Below are 20,000 nucleotides of genomic sequence, written 5' to 3'. Positions count from 1 at the left end.
TATTTTGTAGTTCCTAGAATGTTAAAATGTGTCACTACTCATGACAACATCAATACCACCATTATTGTGGCAATGTTGTGATGTCTTGCGGTGCTTGTGGACACCACAAGTTTTGTTTGAGAGTTATGTTTGTGGACATAATACTCCACAAGGAGTGTTATAGTGATGTATACATTGTATGTTGAAAAATTACAGACAAGAAGGGTATTTTATTATAATGTTTTTTGTGAGGTTGTCACAATTAAATGTTGTGTTTTAGTGTTTGTGGATATGTTATGACTGAAAGTTTAGTTGTAGTGTTCAATTTGTGGACATGCTATAACAATAGGTTGTGTTGCAGCATGGTGTTCCTGGATATGTTACAGACCACAAAGTGTGTTGCAGTGGGATGCTTGTGAATGTATTAGATAATTAGACCATAAACTGTTGTTCTGTGCTGTCTGTGGACATGTAAAAACCACAATATGTTGCAATGTGGTGTGTGGACAGTAAGCTGACTGGTGCTGCACTGTGTTTTTTGCATTTGCAGTATGTTAGTCCAGAAACTGTCTTTTCAAGAGGTGTCTGTGAATGTGTTAGAGCTACAAATTGTTGCAGTGTGATGTATCTAGACATGCTTCAAACTATAAATTGTGCTGTAGTGTGGTGTATACACTGTCGACCACAAATTATGTTGGGGTAGGTGGATGTATTATAGAACATAAATAATGAATATGTTTCAAACCATTACTTGTACTGAAGAGTGTACATGGCCAAACATGAAGAATGTAATAAAAGGCAGTAAAATCATTTTCCACTGATAAAGCTAACTGGATTCATACAATATTACTCTACACAGTTTAAAAGCCTTACTGAAATATATCTACAGTAGTAATACTGTGTCTATCTATTTAAAGTACGTACAATCATTAACATAGGCATAGGAGACGGGGGGGGGGCTACCAAATTACCGACTTTTAAAATATCATTACAGTCAACCCTCACTTTACGCAGTCCCACATTCCGCGTTTCCACGTTTACGCGGTACCCTGCCGGAACCCAAGATGCTCACATTCCGCGGTGCGTGTACCCCTTTACGCGGAGTGTCCGGCTCGACGCTATTTTTAGATTCGCCCCTCCCGCCTGCTCCCGCCTCCGCCTGGGCAAGCCGCGCGGTAAGGTTGAGCAGCGACACCCTGTTGCGCGATCAGTGACGCTTAAGGCGACGATGACCGACGAAGGCGATCCCTTACTCTCCGGGCTGCTAGCCGGAATTTCGCTTGAGTAATATGGACGGTCCACCGGGAGAGGAGGAGGATGAAAGACGACGGGCTTTGACCTGGGGCCGCGTGGCAGTTCTATCCTTCCAGGCCACACCGCAATCGCGGGCATCCATTGTTCTGGTAAAATGGCTTCCGCCGACCATCGCCCCCAGAGAAACCCTTCTGCTCTGGACCCAGCCACCAAGCCCAAGAAGACAACACGTCTTTGTCAATAGGAAGTACAAGATCATCCAAGAGTTAGAGAAGGAACAAGACAGGCTGATTTTGGCTACCAGCATGGTGAATCAATCTCACGACCAGACGATAAAATGAAGGATGCAGCTAAGATAAAGGATAATATGAAGATCACACAAAGTCTACAGGTACTTTATGATCAAGTATTTCCTCAACCAGCCAAGACGAAAACGTCACCAGAGCTTACTGCTGCCAGCGCGACGGAACATGGCGGCCTACACGCTCTGTTATTGAGTATGTACGCATATGCTTTGCGCCGTATGTAACGGCAGCCCCAAAACCTTGCACGCTTCCTGGGTGGTTAAGTAGAGGCTTAAGATGTATGAACAGACGTCACACTACACAGGGCAGTTGTTTTATGCTAGGACTTCACTTTTACGTGAGATTATGGAGGAAGGATAGTACACCCACGACTATTGTAGTTTAAAGAGGACGACCTTGGTTCTTTGGAAAAAAGCTACTTCCAAGACCTCAAGCAGAAGAATGCCAGCAAGATTCGGGCCGAAAATGCAGAAGGAGCACATCAAGGCCCTGCCTGCACCGTGTTTCCGGGTTATCAAGATCCACACAGCCCGCAAAGGGGAAGCACGCCTACAAGAGCATGGATACGACCGCCAAATGTCCACTGGTTGACCGCGACGAAGCGTGATGTTCTTACACTGTCCTCTCCTGGTTTGATGACCGTTTCGCTCCTGATGTAAAGAAATTTGTGAGCAACAGAAAGCCATTCAAGATTTTGGTTGCTGCTGACAACGCACTGTGACACTCGCCTTTACTGGTTAGATCGTCACCCCAACGTAGTAAGTGGTCTTCCTTCCTCCAACACTACGCGCTCATATTACATAAGCCCATGGACCAAGAGTTAATTCAGGCTGTAAAGCTGTGATTCTGCAACGAAAACTTAGCTCCCTAAACGACACAACAACACCAGGGAAGAGTTATAACCTGGGAGTGACACCACCACCGGTACAAGAGCCGAAGATCATCGAGGATCAATATTGGGTAGAGCAAGAAGATTTCAAACAATTTGAAGGATCGCACGCCAAAGCCAGATTTCTCGGTGGAGGCATGGGATCAGCTGTTCAGAAAGTAACTGTTCGTCACGATGGAGACATGTGCTGTGGGCAGCATTCCGTCATGAAAGGAGTCAATTCCGCATCAGAGGTCTAGACTGCTGCAGTAGCAGGATCTGCCAGAGAAGCTGCGTTAGAGTGTTACAGCTGCAGGTCATTCTTATAATCACCTATCACCCATTTATGTCCCGGGATAGTGATATGATCCTGATGTGATTACCGGATGAGATGGTAGATGATGATGACGTCAGTGAAGAGCAGGAAAGGCCATCCCAGAACACCGCTGTCCGTAGTAATGTTAGGGAAGCATCGAGTGCATCGAGAAAGTCAAGCCTCCCTTTCCAAGACTCCCCTGACTTCAAACAGGTATGAAATCTTCAATACCCAGTTAGCAGCATCATGGAGCCTACTTCAAGGTTTATGACGACAACATAAACACCAGCCGTCAGCAAAGCATACAACAGAGTTTCAATCACCGCTGTTTACCACAGTGATATGTGATATAGATGGAGAATTTTAGGATCTGCCTTGGGGGAAAGCCCGCGCGTGGATGATAATCGGCGAAGACTACCTGAGGCCAGTAGCCCGTCTCTCCGCCTCGAACCAGCCTCCATGCAACGATGCTGACTCCATCTCTTTCATTAACGAAGTGTTCAACCTAACTTTTAGTTTTCCTAACCTAACCTTTATTTTTCCTAACTTAACTTTATTTTCCAACCAACTTCTATATTAAGTGTGTGTGTGCATACTATCATAAAGTTAAGATAAAATTTTAATAACTAACAAGAGCATAATCGCAGTATAGCACGAGTTCTTACACCAAATTTTTGGGCAAAAGTAAAGGAATTTCATACGGTAATAGTTTCAAGAAGGAAAAATATTTACTAGTAACTACCAGTAAATTGATGTTCATACTAACGCACTACCCGCTGTGAGTGTCGGCATAGCCTGCTGTGCACTGCCAATATAGCAGTTCAAAGTAGCCAAATGCATATATGGTATAATAGAGCATGAAATATAAAGATTTATTTTAAAGCCATTAGATACATAAATTTTGTTAATTAAATTTGAACATCATCATGATGTGAAAGTCAGGTCATTCATAACACAGTTGCTAAAGTTCTAAAATTCCTTTCTTTAAAATTTGTCATCGAAAGTATTTCTTTTTTCCCAAATAAGTTTCATACTGTAGGTAAAACACACACAAAACCCCACAGAACAAATGGAGACACCAAAAATGTAAAAAAAATGCTGTCTGACTTGGTAAACACTGTTGGTAGGGTCAGGTGGTTCTAACGGTATCTGCCAGACCCGCAATCAAATTCTATAAATAACATTCTAACCTCAATACTGTAGTTTATCTGATGAAAGGCGAAGTAAAAAATACCGAAGCTAAGTGAGAAATTGGAAGAGGAATAAACAAGAAAGATAAGTAATATTTTTAGAAAATAGAGAGAAAACAGTGTTGGCCTGTGGAGAGTCACGGGCTTCCATTTAGTATTTGTTTGCGTTCATTTTAAAATTAATACTTGTAAATTAAAAGTACCGTAATATTGCATTATATAAAAACTTGCCATATTTCTGGAAAATAAGAAGCAAGAAAATAAGAATACACTCAAACACACTTCAATCGTGACGCTAAAATTCAGCGCTGCTGATGTTAATGCAAACACAAAGCCCAGATTAAATGATTCCGTACACGTTTTCAATCGCTTTCAGTTAAAACTTACATCATTATGAATTAGATAGATATTGTAATATAACAGCTTTTTAACTGAAAACCATTCGAAGAAGGACACGGTAACATCTTTTGAACAGCTGTTTATTTACCACGATCCATTTAACATGGATGGCTCAGCAAAATATTGCATCGTATTCTAAATAAATAGTAGTTTTGCTGGAAACGATGGCTTCAATGTAAAATTAGATAAACCGCAAGTGAAAACAAAAGACTTGTTCTAACCTCCGATGTTCAAGAGATGTTACTGATTTTTTAATAGTTTTCGCCAGTAAAATATCACATATTAGTGATATTCTATCTATATCAGCTTGATATAATACCACAAATGTAATATTTTTGTTGAAATGACATAATGACATAGTGAAAGTGGATAAATCAGATGAAAACATCGATTTCGCTTATTTGCCCAAGATGTTAACGAAATCACTTTTTCGAATGGTTTAGTTAAAAACTGTTGTATTGTATTACAACAATATCCCCCAATTGACTGAATAAATATTACGATACCATATTTCCTAAATATTTCTATTAAATCCATCAAAATATTTTTATTACCTTCCTGCAGCACCAAACAGCTTCCAGTCCCCTGATCAGGCTAGACAGTGCTTACCGTTTTAAAGCTAAAAACTATTACATCACACGATATTTTGTATCAACTGCTCTTAAGTCTGAATGATGTACTTTAAATAATAGTAGTTGCTGAAACGGATGTATTTCTAAATGTAAAATAGATAAATATACGTCAAAACAGACTTTTGCATTTGCTTCCATGTTCCAGAGATGTTTACGCTTTTAATATTGCACCGTTATATTACAATGATATCTTCTATTCATACTGGTGCTTGATATAATGATATCTACGAAAATGTATTTTTGTTGAAATGACGAAGATAGTGAAAAGTGGATCAAATCGTGACGGAAAACATAATGACTCACTTTCGCCCGTATGTTACCGAATCATTTTCGAATGTATTAGTTAAAAACTGTTGTATTACAGAGCCTCCACTGACTTCTAATAAATACTTGAATGGAATATACATATTTTTTAAGGAAACTACCCGCTTGCAAAGTGTCGTGAATAATAAAATGGTGTCAAGTTTATAGACGAGTGTTTTCCAAGGTTTTGTTGTTCTTTTACTCTCAAAAACTTGGGCCGACTTTACAAATCCAGAATATTAAGGTTCGGGCACACCTATATATGGGGGGTTATAGACGAGTATATACGGTAGTTGTGTGTCGTCAAAAAGTGGAGTTTGGGGGTCGGCCCGGTCTCTATTTCAATTAATCCCATATGTTATTTTGTTCACTTTACGCGTTTCTCACTTTCCGCGGTACCCTGTGGGTTATATTAACCGCGTAAAGTGAGGGTTGACTGTATGTTAAATACTGTAATATTATTTTGTTTTTGTTTGTAAGTATCATTTTAGTTTATTTCATTATTAGGATAAAACCACCATGTTATATTATGTTGTTTCCTCTTTGAATTGTTACATTTGCTTTTGTGTCATTTTAGATATGTAGTGAAATGAGGCAAGTAAAGGTTGGATGTAGCAACCAAGTGTTTTATTTACCACAGTGTGTGAGTTTATATTGTTTTAAATAGACACTGCAACATATATTCCAGCTCCTGAATTAATCAAGTTACTGTCTTACTGGGAAGTGGGAACAGTGGCATAACTAGGTGTATGTTGTCAGTCATGGTATACATATGCATACTACCATACATTTGTCTATACTCATCATAACTAGGTGTATGTTGTCAGTCATGGTATACATATGCATACTACCATACATTTGTCTATACTCATCATAACTAGGTGTATGTTGTCAGTCATGGTATACATATGCATACTACCATACATTTGTCTATACTCATCATAACTGGGTGTATGTTGTCAGTCATGGTATACATATGCATACTACCATACATTTGTCTATACTCATCATAACTGGGTGTATGTTGTCAGTCATGGTATACATATGCATACTACCATACATTTGTCTATACTCATCATAACTGGGTGTATGTTGTCAGTCATGGTATACATATGCATACTACCATACATTTGTCTATACTCATCATAACTGGGTGTATGTTGTCAGTCATGGTATACATATGCATACTACCATACATTTGTCTATACTCATCATAACTAGGTGTATGTTGTCAGTCATGGTATACATATGCATACTACCATACATTTGTCTATACTCATCATAACTAGGTGTATGTTGTCAGTCATGGTATACATATGCATACTACCATACATTTGGTGTATGTTGTCAGTCATGGTATACATATGCATACTACCATACATTTGTCTATACTCATCATAACTAGGTGTATGTTGTCAGTCATGGTATACATATGCATACTACCATACATTTGTCTATACTCATCATAACTAGGTGTATGTTGTCAGTCATGGTATACATATGCATACTACCATACATTTGTCTATACTCATCATAACTAGGTGTATGTTGTCAGTCATGGTATACATATGCATACTACCATACATTTGTCTATACTCATCATAACTAGGTGTATGTTGTCAGTCATGGTATACATATGCATACTACCATACATTTGTCTATACTCATCATAACTGGGTGTATGTTGTCAGTCATGGTATACATATGCATACTACCATACATTTGTCTATACTCATCATAACTCGGTGTATGTTGTCAGTCATGGTATACATATGCATACTACCATACATTTGTCTATACTCATCATAACTAGGTGTATGTTGTCAGTCATGGTATACATATGCATACTACCATACATTTGTCTATACTCATCATAACTAGGTGTATGTTGTCAGTCATGGTATACATATGCATACTACCATACATTTGTCTATACTCATCATAACTGGGTGTATGTTGTCAGTCATGGTATACATATGCATACTACCATACATTTGTCTATACTCATCATAACTGGGTGTATGTTGTCAGTCATGGTATACATATGCATACTACCATACATTTGTCTATACTCATCATAACTAGGTGTATGTTGTCAGTCATGGTATACATATGCATACTACCATACATTTGTCTATACTCATCATAACTAGGTGTATGTTGTCAGTCATGGTATACATATGCATACTACCATACATTTGTCTATACTCATCATAACTGTGTATGTTGTCAGTCATGGTATACATATGCATACTACTACATTTGTCTATACTCATCATAACTGGGTGTATGTTGTCAGTCATGGTATACATATGCATACTACCATACATTTGTCTATACTCATCATAACTGGGTGTATGTTGTCAGTCATGGTATACATATGCATACTACCATACATTTGTCTATACTCATCATAACTAGGTGTATGTTGTCAGTCATGGTATACATATGCATACTACCATACATTTGTCTATACTCATCATAACTAGGTGTATGTTGTCAGTCATGGTATACATATGCATACTACCATACATTTGTCTATACTCATCATAACTAGGTGTATGTTGTCAGTCATGGTATACATATGCATACTACCATACATTTGTCTATACTCATCATAACTCGGTGTATGTTGTCAGTCATGGTATACATATGCATACTACCATACATTTGTCTATACTCATCATAACTAGGTGTATGTTGTCAGTCATGGTATACATATGCATACTACCATACATTTGTCTATACTCATCATAACTAGGTGTATGTTGTCAGTCATGGTATACATATGCATACTACCATACATTTGTCTATACTCATCATAACTAGGTGTATGTTGTCAGTCATGGTATACATATGCATACTACCATACATTTGTCTATACTCATCATAACTGGGTGTATGTTGTCAGTCATGGTATACATATGCATACTACCATACATTTGTCTATACTCATCATAACTGGGTGTATGTTGTCAGTCATGGTATACATATGCATACTACCATACATTTGTCTATACTCATCATAACTGGGTGTATGTTGTCAGTCATGGTATACATATGCATACTACCATACATTTGTCTATACTCATCATAACTAGGTGTATGTTGTCAGTCATGGTATACATATGCATACTACCATACATATGTCTATACTCATCATAACTAGGTGCATGTTACCAGTCATAGTATACATATTGTCACGTGCCTGAGCGCTCGGGAACTCGCATAGCGTGAGGCACATGTTCACGCCTACATTTCATACAAGCTATTAACTTGTTAATTGTACTAATTATATTATTATTGTTGTTAGTTACTTAGGTTAATTGTATATTTATGTATGTTATTAATATGCATCATTGTCTTACTCTGTTAAGTTCAAATCAAGAGTAGAATTAATAAATTATATAAATTATCTAGCAAATGTTCTGGATCACGTTATATGAGACGCGCTCCTCGGCGTGCCCACGCTCCCCCAGTAGTGAAAAACCGTGGTATAGGGTAGACGTGTCCATTCGTTCTCTAGCCTTGACCCTTGTCTAGTGCCTTGTCCAGTCTTCTGCAATGCCCTAGGGGTATCAGGTATTAGTGACACGTTTAGTTAGGCCTAGGAAGGGATCCTGGTGGTAAGGAATCTCCTGTTTGGTAGGAAATAATCATTTTGTAGTGATTGCTGTTTATATATACTGTATGTTTGTGTAATATATTTATGTAAAGTAATATTCGTTTGGTCTAACTCCTTAACGGTGTATTTTCACCCTTCCGGCATCACTCTTATTTTATTATACAATTACTTATTCCCTTAAATTCATGTTTGCTAGTCATTACTCCCTTTAGAACATAAATTGAATTAATTAATTATCTTCCCTTTTGTGATTCACTTATTTCAACTGTTCTTACTTATTCAAGTACATTTAGTTGAGTAGGTTTTTGGTGGGGATAATTATTGCCGTGTTCCCTATTTGTTCCTTTATTTGTTAATAACTTGGGTAGGTTTCACTCCCCAAGTATAAAGGGTAGTGGGATCGCGACAATATGCATACTACCATACATTTGTCTATACTCATCATAGTCTTGGTAACCTCAAAAACATATTAAAAAGAATCATTTCATAGAGAACTGTATACTGCGGCTACAAATTACACGGTGAGCTTTGAGAGTATTTAAACAAAACAGTATAATAAATCACAGCGCATCTGGCAAGTTGCCAGTGGTAACATTAGTACTGTACAGTATTGGCTCACAAACACTGACAGTGACAGTTATTTGACTGTAACCGCAGACGATGGCCTCGTTATCATATGCAGCATGCGAGACAGGTAGCTGTTCAGTGGAACATTGGCCGTTCCCTTTCAACGATGACCAAGGTATGAAAAACCGCGGACATATGTCCATGACAGTACAGTACTGTATATAAGTTTTTAATAAGGAAAATGAGACAAAAACCAGCGAGCAAATTTTAATTCAACTATTAAAAAGTAATAAACTTTTTTGTTGAATACACTGGAAACCAAAAAAATTCACTGCAGTCATCTTCTCACGAGATTATCGTCAACCCGTCAAATGCACTGAATGTAGTAGAGAAAGTAACTCAGACTACAAGGAAAAGCATGCACAACTTTGAGACAGGAAAGAAAGAAAAAATGCTTGTCATGCGTGACAGAACAAAAGGGCAACTTAGTCGATTCTTTGCAAAGAGACCTACTCCTGACTCATCTGTTGGACAGCAAAGCAGCACTAGCACTGAGCAAGATGACTCTATAGCACTGACGCGGGAGCATTAAGTTCCGATTTTCCAGTATTTTGAGAATCTGAAGTGACTCAGAATCCAACAAATGATGGTGGTGCTGTAATGACCATGGTTGTACATGTCAGTAAACGTAAAATCAGTCGATTCATATTACGCTCAATAGCCCACAAAACATGTAACTATGCCTTCTTTATTAAGTCTCCGTCTGAGGCATCCGTTTTCTCATCGCTTCAGGACGCCTGAGTCCTCCGTTTTCCCTCAATCTTAGAGTGCACCCGAGACTCCGTATTCCTCAGTATAACGACAAAAATTTTAAATTGCAACTGCAGTCGCATCTGTTAAGGCAACTTAAATATGTCTGATTACAGATGGAACATTCAAGATCCCTTGTGAGTGATGTTGAAAGCTTCAACTGTCTTTATTGTTAGTAACACTTGTCAAATAAGTGAGTGTCCAGTCTGCCAGTATGAAGGGCATCCCTTGATATTGTTTTTGGGGATAGCGATGGGTTTCCAAGTGTTACTGAAGTTAGATTATTTTGATGCCCAAACTTCAGAGAATCTGATGTTTGTAGTTAGTTAGTGTCAGTTGTCTATTCAAGAAAGTCATTAATCTCTGGAACGATTCTATCAAACTTTAAATCTCCAAGATCTCAACGAATACACATAGAGGGTCCTTGTCTGAAATCCCGCTGATGTTGTGAGAATGAAGTTAACAGTGTGTGTATTTGATGCCCATTTCACTTTTTCCTGGTAAGCTCAATCTCTGATTAGATTATAAAAATAGACATAAGAAATTCACCAGGCCTATGACACTGATTTTCATAGTTGAATGTACCACAGCTGATTTAAATGTAATTTCTGTCATTGCGTGATTAGCCTTTCTGGTATGTGTAGCGCACAGGCCTGAGTTGCCAGTATATAAACTCGTGTACGAGTATCTCAGGTATGTGTATAGTTCTTACGCCTGCCATATTAAGTCAGTTTAACTTAGTTGAATTTTGTGAATATCAGTGTTCATGTTGTAACAGTGAAATTATCCTGTACCCAGTCAAAGAATTAATGTTACGTAAATATTGTCTGTCGTTGCCAGACGAAAGATTTGTTTGTGATTGAGTTAATTTTGTGACAACTCTGACGCTGTTCCATCACTATCTCAGGCACAGAGTGTGTGATAGCTGAATACCCGACAGTCACCGGGAACCCGTAGCTGCATACCAGCTGGCTGTCTTGCAGGATGTTATTAATTCGGCACGATTAAATTGTGCGAGTCCGCACCCTAGGAACTAGGCCAAAACTCCTTCGCAGTGTGTCGGACTGCAACCGACCCTAACAGTGCTCTTCGTTTGTTGTGGTGACACCAGTGTGACACCCTGGGGCACTCCTTACAGTTATATACGCCAAAGTATTATTGTTGTATATGATTGGGGATAATTAGCAGAAATATAGTTGTCCCAGGAGCCTTCTACATACACACCTCAAAGTAAGTGTACTTTACTGCATTTATTTTTACTTTGTATGTAATTTTCGGTGAGCTGGAACCAATTACCCAAAATCCCATTGAAACAATGGTTTCGGTTAACGAACAACCTTCTGGAATGAATTGTGTTCGTTAACCGAGGGACCACTGTACTGATAGTTCAAGTAATGAATATGGTGATTATGAATGGCCATGCCTACATAATCCAGCTAGACATTATTCTGAATCTGTAGAACATCAGCCAGGTCAAAATCAACCAATTTTGAAAAAGTACAGTCCAAAAAAGTTCAGGAAGGAGACTACACTGGGGAACTTCAATCCAGAAAGGTACAAGATTCAACCTTGGCTTAGTTATGAGGTCAGTGAGTGCTATGGGGCTTGTTTTCCATGCAAGGTGTTCATGAATGAAAGATACCTTCAAATTTGAGAATTGAAAGAAACCTGAATGACTAAAGAAGCTTTTAATGAGTCAGTGCCATTTGCTAGCCATGGCAAAATGGATAAATTATCGAGCACATAAACAGCAGGTGCTGCAAAATTAAGAGTACAGTAAAACATTGATAAATCGAACTTCAATATATCGGAATTCGCCTTTTTCGGACTCTGTGATGCTCTGGTCACCAGTAATACTTAAAAAAATAATTAATCTTTTAAGATACGGGGAAGATTAACAAACAAATCTTATGAAATTAACCACACTTAATGAATACTGTACAGTGGTCTAATGAGATTTGTTATAGGCCTGCTGAGAACTAAGACACTTGAGTATGTAAGCAGGCTGGGGCTGATCAGGTGTTGCTGCATTCGTCTGGTTTATGTACAGTAAATCCTCTTATAACGTCGCCCCGCTTAACGTTGTTTTGATACAAAGTCGCTACTCTTTAGATGTCAATAATTTGCTTAACGTCCCAACGACTCAATATAAAGTCGTTTGTCTAATCATTGCTTCTCATAAGAATGCATGTAAATGGTAGAGTTAGGGGAATTGACTTGGCAGAATGTAATTTACAGTGCTGGAATTCTTATAAGATAGTGATTAATTTGAATATAAACATGCTATAGTTTGCACCACACATAAACATTTTAGTCATTGCTTAGTACATTTGAGTACAGTACAGGTTTGCCCTTAGGACACTATGTATTTAGGATGGTGTGTGCATGTAAATGAGTAAAAATAAATGAAGAAAGTTACTATATCTACCAAAAAATAAGTATAAAAACTGTACAATATTTAAATGTACTTAAGGGGCTAAACTTTTTATCTCTTATACAAAATATTTGATGTCTATACAGTGGTCCCTCGGTTAACGAACACAATTCGTTCCAGAAGGTCGTTCGTTAACCGAAACCGTTGTTTCAATGGGATTTTGGGTAATTAGTTCCAGCTCACCGAAAATTACATACAGAGTATACGTAAACTAAAAATAAATGCAGGAAAGTACACTTACTTTGAGTTGTGTATGTAGAAGGCTCCTGGTTGATGATGATGGGAATTAGAATGGGGGTGGAGGAGAAGGGAGAAGAGAAGGAAGTGGGGATGGAAAAGAAGTCACCCCATGCTGCCATTTCACCCATAAAATTTTAGTTCACTTGGTGTAATTCAAGATTATTTTCTTTAAATCAACACTGCACTGCATTATATATTGTCAATATGTAAAATAAACTTCAGAATTACCAATAATTGTACTGTAAAAACATAAAAATAGTTTATGTTCAAGAGAGTCTGAAGCAAGAAGCTTCCTCCACTGAGCAGGGACACACACTGGCGCCATTCTGGGTGAGTCAAGTGGCTGTTTGGCGCACTAAAAACTAGTTCCCTGTACTTCAATTATGTTAAATAATTGTTAAAATGACTAAAAACTTTAATATAAGACTTGGAAAATTATTGAATAGTACAACCTTCTTGATATTTACTCAAATGGTAACGAATTTAAGCCCCAAAACCGATTACTGTATTGGCGGACTAATACTCCAGCTGGTGAGCAGGCAAAAGCAGGCGAAAACATGTTGGGAAAAATTCATAAGGAATTCGTTAACCGAAGTGAAGAATCATATGGAAGGTAATTCGTTAACCGAAATTTCTTTAACCGAGGGATCACTGTACTGTATTGATATTATTTGCTGTCTTCCAAGGATTCCAGCAAGGCAATTTATATTCTGCTAACTTTAGTCTGTGATATTTTACAAGATAAAAAGTTTAAGCCTAAGCCACCTTCAATTTTGCCGGAAGTGGAGGGGGGAGGTGATGTATTAAGACAGCAGCAGGGAAGGTTTGAGAAGGTTACCTAGTGTGTATGTATCAGTCATACAGAGGGAGTTTTAAGCTTATAAAATCTCAATGAATGTGACTTTACAGTAATGCATAAAAGCACCTCACTAAGCATCACATAAGGAGCTTTGAATTTATGTACGTACAGGTTGACAACCCTTTATCCGAAATTCCGAAAACCGAAAAGCACTGACAACCGAAAGTTTTTTGTGGGGCCATTTTTTTTTTAAACAGGGATTAGCCCACCCGGGCATAGATCACTGACCCACATCAGGGCCTGGGGGGCGAAAATGTAATAGTAGTAGTAGTAGTATTAATAATAATTATAATAATAATTATTCCTAGAAATAAAAATTTTAATAAAAATACACCAAAATAAAATAATAATGATAACAATAATAATAATAATAATAATAATAATAATAATAATAATAATAATAATAATAATAATAATAATACAATATATAAATAAAATCAATAATAATAACAATAATACTGTAATAATAAAATAATAATAATAACAATAAATAAATACAAGATTGAAAAAAGATCAAAAGTGAGAAACACGACCTAGACCTATGAATTATTATTATTATTATAATTTGTATTATATTTTCGCCTCCCAGGCCCTGATGTGGGTCAGTGATCTATGCCTGGGTGGGCTAATACACATGTAAAAAAAAAAAAAAATAACCATTCTGAAAACCGAAAAATTCCGAAATCCGAAATGCCTCTGGCCCCAAGGATTTCGGATAATGGATTGTCAACCTGTATATGTAATGTATTTCATGGGGCAAAGGGAGGCTCAGGAATGCAACTCCCGTATTTCATCTATTTCTTATGTGGAAAATTGATCCACTTAACGTTTTCATATAACGTAGCGTTTTCAGGAACATAACCCCGATGTTAAGCGAGTAATTACTGTATTTATTGATTCAGTATTATATTCTCATATGATTGGCCTCTTATGGTTTATGGTTCATCATGATTAATATAACATCTTCAGTAATAGAGAAAAAATACAATACTATATGTAATTTGTAATATAACTTGAAAATAAAAAGATAAGCTGTATCATATACAAATACCATACTATGATATTTCCAAGAATGATAGCATGACTTCATAAAGACCATGTTGTATTGCACTGTTTGCTAGTACTGAAAATATGACTAAAAGAGAGGTTTGATAGGGGAAGTTACAAAACCTAGGCTGCATTTCCAAAGATAAGGTAATCTATAAACTGTAGACTGCACATGTATTGTATAAATATCCACCATGGAAATATTTACCCATAATATTGTATTTATACAACATTCTAATGGAAATCATTGCACAAACATTTCATATCACGTATTTCTCCTTACTTCCACATGCCCCCAAGACTTAACCTCTACAGAAACTCACTGTACCCATTAGTTTGCTACTGACAGGTTCTACTGTATTCCTTTACTTCTCTCCCACTTTTGTAAAGGTTAGTTCAAGGGATACCTGTAACCTCAAGTGAGGTAAAATAGAAGATGAGAATGGTGCCAGATGCATGGAAAATGACAGGTCAGGGTTGAGATAACGTACTCACACACAGATATTCAACACACATTTGATCACTGTTACAACCAGCTAAAGAAAATTACCATTAGTTTTTATTCATTTTCCTCAATAACTCAAAATGTTTTCTTTTATTTCACTGAAAATACAAGTTGAGTCATCAGGTCGTCATATAACAATGTCAATTTTGTTTCAATAATGTACACAAAATTTTCTAATTTCACTACTTACAGCTATGTTGTTAGCCTTTAATACAAGGTCAATATTAGGCCTGGAGTCTCTCACTACTGGAAGCCAGCGCCTGTGTACAGTTCCACTACATGAAAAGATGACAAAATATTAATTTAAGTAATGTAGATCATTTTAATTATATTAATCATTAGTTGCTAAGAATTTAACAACAAAGCATTGTCTGCCTAAGACTCTTGAACAACTGAATTAGAAATCTCAGGAATCGTTTACATTGTACGATCGTTTTGAGATTTTTTTTTTTTCTCATTTCTTTTTCCTTCAATTATATTTTATCACAACCTTATTACTTTAACTTGCACAAATTCAAGACTGGTAGCTATACTGATATCTTCTGGCCCTTGTTTCATAAATCTAACGATTTTAAAAACGATGATGTACAGAAAAAGTCAGGAGTTGATTAAGCCAAGCAATCATTATTCTCAGAAAATTCTTTAGAAACGTCAGTCACTGTTTTGTTAGGTCTACTGGTTAACTCATGCAGTACAGTTTCATTTGGGATAAATTTTCTTTCGTGAAGGTTTAATGACTCAGGTTAATTTAGAAAATTGGGCACAAAGAACAAGGCACTGCACTACGCTAAGTAGAACTAGCATCCTTCATACAATTTCCAACAATTTGTAAAGTGACAAGCCCCAGGTTAGGTTAGGGCAATGACAGTATATACCACAGTAAATCAAACCCAGAACCTAAGCTGACCATGGGACTGAGCCTTATCTCTGGGTTGGGAGTCCAGAGAGCTACCAACTAGGTTATGGCATTACATTAGTAAAATTATTAATTCACAGAAATTATAATATTTTTCATTCCTGTGTATTTTTTCACTGTAATATAATGAAGGTGACTGGAATTACATTTCCTTCTACTGTACTTACAGGATAGAGATCTAATCTTAGAGTATGATCAATCTAATACAAATGCATAAGTACATATTGCCTTGAAACAGTAAAAAATATGCCAACTTCACAGTTTAGTCTTTAGTTAGCATCACATTATTACTGATATCAAATTAGCATAAACATACACATTTTACTAACAGTGATGAGAACATAGTTATCAAATTTAATGTACTGTACTTACCAGATCAGGACATCATCCCCAGGCTTACAGGAATCAACGAGATCATCTTCCAGAGTCACCCAAAGTGAGCGGGGGATAGTTCCTATCACCAGCTTTCTCACTTGTTCCTTGTGGGGAAAAAAAATGGAGGATTGATCCTGAAATCCCATTTCATAACCACATCAGGTCTGAGCCCACTAGACAGTCAACAAGTCTAGGGGTAAAAACCCAAAGTTGCACAACTCCAACTTGTGTGAGAAATCTAAATACCAAATGAATTTGACTAATATATTATACTTCACCTTCTTACAGGGATCATCAAAGGGTAACCATATACAGTAGTACCCCGATTTACGCGGTCAATTGAACCCACAGGGTACCACGGAAAGTGAAAACCACGTAAAGTGAACAACAGAACATATGGGATTAATTCCAATAGAGACTGGCCCGACCCCCAAACTCCACTTTTTCCGACACAATACCTATGTTGTAGTAAAAATAACATCTAAATTTTATGATGGTATGCTCACACAATTAATATTTAAGAGAAATACAGTCGCCAGGTTATGTCCATTCAAATAATGGACTCAAATCCCCCCCCCTCTTCCCAGCTCACTGGCCCCTACCTCTCTGAGAAATGATTGGGTGAAACACTAGATTTTAACGTTTAGTAATAAATAATACCTCAGACTAAAGTTAGGATAATATAATTGACATTTCTGGATTCCTTGCAGGTCAGGGAATATTTTGAATGTAAACTTCATATATTTTGCACAAAAGATAAAATACTTGCTTTGTGTAAACCAAATTATTACATTAGATCTAAAATTTGTATGTCTAATGCAAAATCCATGATGTTTATATTCAAAATGATCATCATATTGTAAGAATTCCAGCAATGTAAATTATATTCTGGCCGGGTAATTTGTATGAATTTTATGAGCTAAAAAAAAAAAATTTATACTTCACGCGTATATGAGTAGATGCACCGCGGAAAGTGAAAGTCCGGTTCTGGCAAGGTACCGCGTAAATGAGAAATCGCGGAAAGTGAAACCGTGTAAAGCGGGGTAATACTGTAGTAGGAAGGTGGTAAGAAGATATCCAAAAAAAATTTCGAGACTTTTGCTGCTGACAAAAACAAGAGATATTACTCCCTGTTTATATTTTTGTAGCTTTGGTTAAACAGTGCAGAGGCAAGAGGAGAGTGTTCAGAATAACAAAGCAAACAGTGGGTAGAAACAAGGATGTTGATGGTGAGCAGTGTGTGAGAAATGACCATGGTGATGTGGTTGTTGATAATGAGGAAATCACAGATGCCTGGAGAAAATACTTCAATTAATTACTGAATGAGGAGAATGAATGGAAGAGGAGCAGCCTAGGGGTTAACAAAACCAGTACAGGAACCATGCCCAAGGATTGAAAGAAAAAGGGTAGCTTTAGAAAGCAGCTGACGGTGGCTGGAAACTCTGGGATACTGTAGTTGTAGAAATGCTGAAAGCATCAGGTGATGAAGACAAGTCAATGGTGACGAAATTGACTAATGCAATCATGATGCAATTTCTAATGTACTGTTCAAGATAACTAGAGGAAGATTGTGATCAGGATTACTTGTAAGGGTGAAGATGATGCATTTGAATGCAGGAACTAAAGGGGCCCGAACTGAAGCTGCTAAAAAGGTTTTGAAAGATAATTCTTCAGAGGCCTCAATACAGTGCTCAATCCCCTCCTCCCACTTCTGGAAGTTCTTGTTGGTGAGGCTGGAGAACACCTTCTGCCATGTGTCCTGGATCTCCATTCTGTCCATGATCTTCTTCCCCTTGAGGTTCAACTTGAACTTGGGAAACAGCATGGCATCCCAGGGGCCCCCCACCCTCCATACTCTCCAGATCTGGACCCCTGTGACCACTAAGTTACAATATATGACAATGACTGGGGACTCCTTGTAGTGTGGTTGTGTTACTATAATGAATTTAAAAACATATTCTAAGTAAACTGACAGAGTGTAACGGTGATCTGAAACCCTTTTTGTGTGATATTTGAAGATATTGTAGACTATTAAAGAATATTCAGATACTGTACTTTAAAAAATATATTTAAATATATAAATCGAAACTTAAAGAAAGAAAATAATGCCAAAAATAAACAAAGGAGAAGCTGAACTATTCAAAGCTTAGAATTAATGTACATGAGGAACAGCCAACATAAAATACTGTAATGAATTTTGTGAATAACTTCACCATATGACTAAAGATAACCATTACCTGAATTTTGATTTCTTGATAGTCTTTAGTATGCAGAGGATGTGAGGAAGCTCCAAGAGGGGTGAAGTTGTTGCAATAACATTCTTCAGGATTTGGACAACGACTTGGCTTATTCATCACATAGTACTGGTCATGATCTGCCTAAAAAAAACTGTAGTACACTTTCATTTTTTCTTGAATAAAATAGCATATTAACATACAGATTTTATCTAATAAATAAGCTAGTATAACTTATGGTAATCTCAAGCAAGGATAACTATTGGAGGATCTGTTATTTCATACAAAATTTTTATAACTATCTTAAAGAGCAAATTAAAGAGATTACCGCCAGTTTAATCACATGCAAGTCCAGGTCAATCTAGTACTTGATATTATGTAACAATCTGATAACCTTAAACAAAGAATAACCTATGACTGGAACTGAGCCAGCTGAGCAATATTTAGAACCACGGTCCAATCAACAAAATTCTTGGATATCACAAAATGGTTACCCAAAACACATACTGTATCATGTTATTACTGGTGACTGTTTCCAAAGACTTAACAACTATCTTCAAAATCTACTCTTGATGTAAGTTATTAACCATCATTAAAAAATTCACATCAACCTGGTTTCATCTGTTATTTTCCCTGTATAAACTAAATCGGCCATATTGCACCATATTGAGTGTGTACAGTACAGTCAGAAGCCGTAATTGCTACCCTCCTAGTAGCCAGAGCCAAGGCAAGTGAAGGCCTGGCGATCGAACAAACCTTTTTCCCTCCCTCCCTCCCGTCTAAACGTTGCTGGGTAGCTCTGGAACTATCATGGCTGGTGATGTTGCATTGTGTCAATATCGGCCGTCATTGACTGTGGCTCTGGTTACTGGGGTGGGGCAGCAATTACTGCTTCTGAGTTGTACATGTGCATGCATGCGTAATAATAATAAATAATGGTTTATTAACAAACACACCAACCATATAATTAAAATATCTGAATGATATAAGTGATACATAGCGTATATAACTCATAAGGGGAAGAGGATCATTTAAGATAAATAATGTCACAAGTGTTTTGATTGTCCCCGGAACGTTCTGATCTTGTGAAATTAGAAACTGTGCCTGGAGATCAGTGGTGCCTAGTTAATTAAAATCACCAC

At 37.2% G+C, this 20,000-nt stretch overlaps 1 protein-coding gene across 1 annotated transcript in view; it reads right to left on the bottom strand.

Moving 5' to 3' along the window:
• LOC121869203 (DNA helicase MCM9-like) overlaps positions 1-19,002 on the bottom strand; it is a gene marked incomplete at its 3' end in the record, with an annotated part of 19,175 nt that extends 173 nt beyond the window's left edge. Inside the window, 3 exon segments of the mRNA XM_042370440.1 lie at positions 15,524-15,608; positions 16,622-16,728; positions 18,862-19,002. Of these exon segments, the coding sequence (XP_042226374.1) occupies positions 15,524-15,608; positions 16,622-16,728; positions 18,862-18,978 (309 nt within the window).
• Positions 19,003-20,000: the final 998 nt, after the last annotated feature.

Source organism: Homarus americanus, unplaced genomic scaffold (genome assembly GCF_018991925.1).
Source record: "Homarus americanus isolate GMGI-L3 unplaced genomic scaffold, GMGI_Hamer_2.0 scaffold41431, whole genome shotgun sequence".
NCBI classification, from domain to species: domain Eukaryota; kingdom Metazoa; phylum Arthropoda; class Malacostraca; order Decapoda; family Nephropidae; genus Homarus; species Homarus americanus.
The sequence above is the reverse complement of the archived record's forward strand: the minus strand, read 5'-3'. Positions and strand labels throughout refer to the sequence as shown.